Below are 8,028 nucleotides of genomic sequence, written 5' to 3'. Positions count from 1 at the left end.
CCAACAGAGGAGCTAGAGAAATTACCCAAGGAGCTGAAGGGGTCTGCAACCCTATAGGTGGAACAACAATATGAACTAACCAGCACCCCCAGAGCTCGTGTCTCTAGCTGCATGTGTAGCAGAAGATGGTCTAGTCAGCCGTCATAGGGTAGAGAGGCCCCTTGGTCTTGCAAACTTTATATGCGCCAGTACAGGGAACACCAAGGCCAAGAAGGGGGAGTGGGTGGGTAGGGGAACAGGGGGGAGGGTATAGGGGACTTTGGGGATAGCATTTGAAATGTAAATGAAGTAGATACCTAATAAAAATTGAAAAAAGAAAAAAAAAAGAGTTGGAATGATGTTTGACTGTGCTCGAGGTGAGAAATGAGAAACTGCATATTGTGTGAGCACTGAAAGGCAGCCCTAGACAAACCTCTGTCAGGTAATTATGCCGCCTCTGCCTCTTAAGCAGACCAGTTTCTGTCCCCAGTGTCAGATCTCCCAAATCTCACTCTCTATGCAGGACACTACTAAATATGAAGAACTCAATGCATACCCCTGGGCATTATAATTAGAAAATGAATGTTCACTAGAGAAGGGAAACTCACAACAACCATGTATTTGGTACCAATAAATAGAATATACCTATGATGCCCAGTTTGGCTGAAAGAGGACATTTTTCTTTTAAACGAGTACCTGTAGGGCTGGTGAGATGGCTCAGTGGGTAAAGATGGTTGCAGCCAAGCCTGACAACCTGAGTTCGATCCCCATATTGTGGAGCGAGAGAGCCAACCCCGTAAGACATCCTCAAACCTCTACAGATGCTCCGTGATGCAGGTATTCATGCACACACACACACACACACACACACACACACACACACTAATAAACATTTTTTAAAGTGGGTTTCACCTGTGGAGCAACGTCAAAGATTGATCTCTAGCCTCAACACACACAGGAGCACATACATAAGCATACACGCACACTTACACACTCATGCACACTCACACACACACACACACACACACAATTTCAGAAAGATACTGAATCTGAACCGAGCATGCACCATTTTCTTGTCATTGTTTCCTAAACAATACAGTATGCTATAGACATAATACAATGTGTTCAGTATTAAAAAGTAATCTGGAGGCTGTGAAGTATACAGCAGGGTATGCCCAGGGTCTATAGAAACACAGTACAACCTTACACAAGAGGAGACATACCCATTGATGTTATTACCTGTGAGGGTCCCAGAGCTAAGCCACCAGGGATGCAGAGGGAAACTACCCAGAAATACTCCGGTCTTGTAAGTTTCATTATAAGATTCTTCAGAGAATCCAAAAGAGATGGCAGTGAGGAGAGTTAATAGCAACTGAGAGGGCAAGTGCTGCCAAAAATAATATCACAAAAAGAGCAGAATGCTGCATATTAAGCATATGAGAAAATAAAAAGAGGTCCAGGAATATCAATTTGGTAAAGCTGCATGTTTTTTTGTTTTGAATATTGTTAACCCCTCCCAATGTCAATGTAATTTTCACAACTTAGTCTACAGTTTATCAATTAAATCAAAACAAATAGTCACTTGCTTCCTGTCTAGGAAAGCATTTTAAAGTCGTCCATGAAACATGGGAGCCCAGAGAAAATGCTCCACAGTTGAATAAGGAGTTTAGTTCTCAAATAATAAGACTTATGGTATTCTACCCCTCGTTAGGAAAAAACCATCACACATCCTATAGGCCAAGTGTCCCCATGGGAGGTTCCACAGCAAAGGAACCTATTATGCTTAATCTAAAGCCATCCGTGGCTGTTTGCCACGACGTCTGCACGTGAAGCACAGGGCCAGAATCACAGAGGACGCCCTATCCTCGCTGCTCTGGGGGCTACCAATAAACAGATGAACGTCGGCTGTGTGTGTGGGGGGGGGGGCTGCCCTATTTAAATCAAGACAATAATGTTCATGTACAGAAGTAATTCAAATACTGTAAGAAGAGCAAATAACACGAGCCATGTAGCTGCTCACTTTCAGGATAAAGCCTACTGAGCACTCTGCCTGAGAAGCATCCGGTAGGAACTCATTCACCCTGCCAGAGGCACACACTGAGGGGAGCAGCCTCACTCTAAATCCGTGACTCGGGACCCATTCAAACCGGCAGAGAGGCTGGAGAGATAGCTCAGTGGTTAAGCACGCCCACTGATCTCAGTTCCCAGCACCTCCCTCCTCCAGCGATTCAGAACTGCAAAGCTCTAGCTCTGGGAGATCTAACATGGTCTTCTGGTTTCTGCAGGCATTGTGTTCATGTGTGCAAACCCACACAGACAAACACACAGACACACACACACACATACACACACACACACACACACACACACATCACATCACATCAAGGCTGCCAAGTATCTATGTCACGCCTTCATTTAGAATTGGTAATTCCTGTTCTATAGGAAAAGCAAAGAGGGAAGATGGCCCAACACACCCAGGAACAGAAATTCTTTTTTTTTTTTTTTTTTTTTTTTCAAGACAGGGTTTCTCTGCATAGCTCTGGCTGTCCTGGAACTCACTTTGTAGACCAGGCTGGCCTCAAACTCAGAAATCCCTCGAGTGCTGGGATTAAAGGCATGCGCCAACCATGCCCGGCAGGAACAGAAATTCTTAAAGCGACACTCAAGAGACATCTCTACAATGAAACACTATTATATTCACTAATTTGATATTGAAAATAAGAATTCACGTTTTTAACCATGCTTTCTATAATAGATTGCAGTACCTTTAATATTGGAAGGATTTCTGGGACCCCTTTTGAAGTCCCAGGCAACTCGTCGGGCCCTCTCTTTGCAGATAAATCTGAAAAATAAAGGAAGTGAGGAAAAAGAAAAAGATGAGGAAGAAGAGAGAGAAAGACAGAAGAAGAAAAAAACAAAGGGAAATACAGACAGACAAGGGGGAAGACAAAGTAGAAATTCGGGAGTGAATCTAGATCATTAAGATAGTGTACTTATCTTTTTAATTATTTATTGATCTTAGATATTACTTACCACCAGAATTTGACAAAATATCAAAATGTTTCTTTTGTGTACTTAAAGTTTTATTTATATAAAATAATCTTTTTTAAAAAAATACAAGAATTTTGTTTCTTGATAAGATGGTGTCAGATTGGTAATTGCTCATCCCTCTGTGTTTTTTTAAGACAATATTTTTTTAAAGAATTATTTATATTTATGTATTTATTTTATGTATGTGAATGCGCTGTAGCTGTCTTCAGACACACCAGAAGAGGGAAGCAGATCTTATTACAGATGGCTGTGAGTCACTATGTGGTTGCTGGGAATTGAACTCAGGACCTCTGGAAGAGCAGCCAGTGCTCGTAACCACTGAGTCATCTCTCCTGTGTTCTTCCATAAAGCCCATTTGAAAGAATGGCAGAGCTTGTGGACAAAGATGGATGCCAAAGGATTCCAGTATGAACTGGAGGAATGCAAATAAATATCTGTAAGACAGCGCTACATGTCCTACTTTAAAATACTTGATAATTCCCTACTGAACCACATAATAAAAGGCGAAATGTTATGTCCTGTTAAGCATGGGAATGAGCCAATAGTATAAGACAACCGTCTTCCAAAAGTACCTAGTGAATGACACAATACAATTGAATAAGAAATAGACTTTTAAAGGCTCCGTCATTTGGGGTTTTTGCTTCTGGTAACAAGTACTCTAGAAACAAGTCTCTCAGCTACAGAAAAGGTAGAAACTATTTTCTGACTCACAAGCTAAGACAATAATAAAATAGTAACGATAAGGCAAGGAGCTTGGGAAAGGAAGTCACAGGACATAGGAAGGCAGGAATGTGAGCCAGGCATGGTGCTATGGGTTTGCAGTCCCAACCCTTGGAAGGCCAGAGGCAAGAGGATCAACAGTTCAAGTTCAGCCTTTGCTACACAGTGAGTTCAATCAAGGCTGACCTAGAGTAATAGAGACATCATCTCCCTAAAAACCAAAAACTGCAAAAACAGGCACACAGCCTACCTCTCCGGCTGGATACGATTCTGAAGAGAGAAATGGAAAGACATTTTCCAGCCTTGAGGAACAGTACAGACAGCAAAGCAGGAATTCGAGAGTAAGTATGGCGTCCTATCCCTTCATCTCATGTCTCTATGTCAGGCAGGATGGGGAGGACCCAAGGACATTTTTTTCACGCACTGAGTGTTTACTGAGAACCAATGATGAAAACCAGGAAAGGGAAGGGAGAAAGGAGCAGAGAGGAGTGAGGGTGGAGAGGGAGGGGCGTATGCTAATTAGGGATGGAGAGGGCCAGGCATGGATGAGGGAACTCTAGAGCATCTAGCCTTTCCTTCGACCTACCTGGTTAAACCTGTGCCTGATCTTTCCCGCTGACACTCGCTAACTGCAGTTATCCTGTGTTCTAACTCTCGCTTGCATCGTTGCATCTGTCTCTGCTCACAGGCTCCTCCTGCATTTCATCCATCACTTACCTGCAGATTTTTTGAATTTTCTTTTCGGGTTTCCCAAAGACTCTAGTATTTCACTTAATCTTAACGTGATCTCCGCCACCATCACAATGTCCAGGTCGTCCAGTTTATAGCAATGTATCACCTCGCTTATCTGCCACAGGAGATAAACCCACTACAAGGAGGAAATGTAAATCAAAATAAATTATAAGTGTATCACATAAAGAGGCAAAGTTTTCTAGTGTTAGTCTTCCACCCATCCTCCCCTGATCACAGCAAACCATTCCACGGGCTTCTTTACTAATATAAACAACATAGAGTGACTTTCACAAAATAGTTAACAATAAATGCTTACAAAACCCCACAAATATTCACCTGCGTATGGTGGGCATGCCTGAAGCTACAATGGAAATTTTATAATGTTATTTTTCTGGACCATCAAATACTTGAAATATTCTCGAAGTACAAAGTCAGCCAAGTAGGCAGGTGTTTCCAGCTCCGTTTCAGGTGCCTGGAAAGTGGCTTTCATGCCTACATCCCCAAAGCATAGTGAGTAACCCAGCGAGGGCACGGCAGCACGCATTCTGAGAAAGGCTCACTATGCACCACAAAGAATAACTTCTTACTGCATGCATCCGCAAAGGACAGGAATTACGGGGTGGATAACATGGAAGCCCTAGATTGGAAATGGGTACTCAATTTGAATTTTAAAAAAAATAAATAAATAAAAATTTAAATTTAAAAAATTAAAAAAAAAATAAAAACTCATGTGAACGAAAAATAAAAAGAAGTACTTTGTTAGTGCTGATCTTGTGAGAATATTTTGTGAAGTCGTTTTTGGGTATGTTGAGCCTTTGGATTCCTAGCTTGCATCTCTGCCATAAAAGCTCTATTATGTCCACAACGATATCCTTATCCGGAAGAACACCCTAAAAGCAAAAGGGAGCAGTGTGTGAGTTACAAGAACAGATGTGTGACCTGGAGTTACAAGAATAGACGTGTAACCTGGAGTTACAAGAACAGACGTGTGACCTGACTGGAGCATTCCCCACATGTCCCTGGCAATGCTCCTGTCAGTGCTTCTCCTGTCCCAGATCATTTACCCCACACCTAATGAGTGTGCTGAAGGGAGTGTCTTCCCTTGCCAAGGCCACTAACAGCTGAGTAAGACATAGGCTTAGAGAACCCACGTGGTTTCCCCCACAGACCAATGGCCTGGAAGTCCTAAGATGTCATCCGGGCTCCCTGAATCTCACTTAGCACTCTGGGACACTAGTTCGGCTCTCTTAAGTAAGTCTGAAACATTTTTTTCAACCAAATCTGTAAACCAAGAACTTCTCTCCAACTGGCCAAAGTATGCTTTTCGCTTTCTAAATTTCTTGTATTAAAATAATAAGGAACTGGAGAAATAAAGGGTAGTGACAGGCGCAGGAAGATGGTGCAGAGAAAGTGGGGAGAGAACGCAGGGGGTGGGGGGTGGGAGCAGGGACAGCATGCAGAGGAGGGTGGAGAGAAAAGGAGCATCAACACCACACGGCCCAGGAGGAGCAAACATCTCTAGTTAGCTGGCTCTTTTCAGATAAAAGGGGGACTTGTTATATCTGAACTGCAAGGTAAATGAAGTTTATGACTCAAATAAAGCAAGTGTGGAGCTCTCAGGAAGCGCTGAGACTCAATTTGGTATGTATTGCAGCTTCTGGAAGCACCGCCCCTGTCCCCCCGGAACAGATACCAAACACTGGTAAATGTATATGGACTTGGGTCAAGCTGAGCTGAACTAAGACATACAGTGTATTCTTTTTAAATGTGTAAGCAAAAGGTCTTTACACTTTTAAACCTTGGGTTTCTCTCTCTCTCTCTCTCTCTCTCTCTCTCTCTCTCTCTCTCTCTCTCTCTCTCTCTCTCTCTCTCTCTCTCTCTCTCTCTCTCTCTCTCTCTCTCTCTCTCTCTCTCCCCCCCTCTCGGTGAAGCTTGCCCACAAGTTTTCTACCTGTCTTTCAAAATTAAATACATATCAGGGCCCACTGATGCAGGCCTGCTTTGCTGCTCAGGAGGTTGAGACAGTGGTCCTCATCCCCCAAGCCAGCCTGGGCAACTTAATGATAACCTGTCGTAAAAAGTCCAAAGCAGGCTGCGGAGGTAGCGCTGCAATGGGATACTTGCTTTGCTCTATGCAGCCATATGTTCTACCCTAGACACTGAGAGAGAGAAAAAAACCTATCACAGATTCCAAAATATTCTAATAAATTCAGAAGAAATAGAGATACTGTAAGAGCAGAGCATTTTGAATCCCTCTTGTGTTCCATCTACCCAGGAAAATATTAATGCAAAAACCTTATAATTACACTTTCTACTTTCCATATTCATAAACCCAAATTTCAAATGAAACTCCATGAGAATTCAGTATCATATACGAAAGCGATGAAAACAGATTAGGGGACCAACTCTCAAAGCTGGTTTCCAGGGAAGCTCTGAGTTACACTGAGGAGCCTGATATTCAAATTTAAAAAGAGTGCTAGAAGACCAGCTCAGTGGTAGGGCACTTGTCCAGTCACACCCCAGAGTCAGTCCCTTCCTGCCTCCCCCACCTCATACCCTCCATGGACAGGGAGAGAAGAGGAAGGGAGAGAGAGGAAAGAGAGAAAAGGGGGAGGAGAGAAGGAAACGGGAGGGGAGGAAGAAAGAGAAGAGGGAGAGAAAGGAAGAAGAGAGAAAGAGAAAGACGGAGAAGTGAGAAAAAGAGAAAAGAAAGAAAGAGGAGAGAGAGGAAATAAAGGAGGGGGGGGAGGCTGCCTCATGTCTCACTCCAGGCATGCCAATGAATGCCTGAGAGAAGGAAGCAGCAAGCCCCTGAGTTCCCAGGAGCCAGTCATGCACAGGAAGTGCCTCTTTCCAAATCCACAGATGGAAGGTGGGGGCAGACCTGAGCCACTACACACGGGCCACTCCTAAATTCTGGCCATTGTGTGACAAGTGACAGTAAGCGAGCACTGTCTCCGGGGACTGAAGAGCACCGTGGCCACATTTCACTAGACAGATCCACTTTTCTTCAGAAGCACTGCGTGGGTTCCCTCATCCTTAGATGGAAGACAGCTAGCCTGGGACTGCCTCCTGGAGGAGCGAGTGGCTCCCACAGTGATGCCCATAAGAGGAAACTGAATGTTTCAAGTCGTTGGCCAATACAGAGATGCATTCTAATGAGGGAATGATTAAGGACTTTAGGAGCAGATCCTGCGGTGTTGTGAACCTGGCCTTTGAGGGAGGCCAGGCTGTTAGGAGGCCTTTCCTTGCATGTTGTTACAGCTTATCTTAAAGAGTTACTTTACCTTGGTAGGGACACAGACGCAGAAGTGAAGAATTACCGCCAAGTTAAAAGTGTCCTCTGTGAATGTGGTCCTCACACAAGACTCTGCACATGGAAAAGCAAAGAAAATGAGGGTGTGGATATCAACCAAGAAGCACCAGGGTCAGAGGACAGAAGGCTCACAAAAATGCCACAAATATGTTGGCACTGTTTACCATGGCTGCATTTATCCTGTTCATACGCTATTTTAAAAATGTGTTCAAAAAAAAAAAAAAAAAAAA

General features: G+C 43.5%; 1 protein-coding gene across 1 annotated transcript in view; it reads right to left on the bottom strand.

Annotated features, from left to right (window-relative positions):
* Cfap54 (cilia and flagella associated protein 54) overlaps positions 1-8,028 on the bottom strand; it is a 287,635-nt gene that overhangs the window by 240,206 nt on the left and 39,401 nt on the right. The window contains exons 12-15 of the mRNA XM_021205638.1: positions 7,770-7,852; positions 5,238-5,372; positions 4,468-4,618; positions 2,745-2,821 (exon numbers count right to left, since the gene is read on the bottom strand). Coding sequence (XP_021061297.1) covers positions 2,745-2,821; positions 4,468-4,618; positions 5,238-5,372; positions 7,770-7,852 — 446 coding nt within the window. The remainder of the gene's footprint in view (positions 1-2,744; positions 2,822-4,467; positions 4,619-5,237; positions 5,373-7,769; positions 7,853-8,028) is intronic.

This window comes from Mus pahari, chromosome 9, assembly GCF_900095145.1.
Source record: "Mus pahari chromosome 9, PAHARI_EIJ_v1.1, whole genome shotgun sequence".
Lineage (NCBI taxonomy): Eukaryota > Metazoa > Chordata > Mammalia > Rodentia > Muridae > Mus > Mus pahari.
This window is presented reverse-complemented; position numbering and strand designations above follow the sequence as displayed.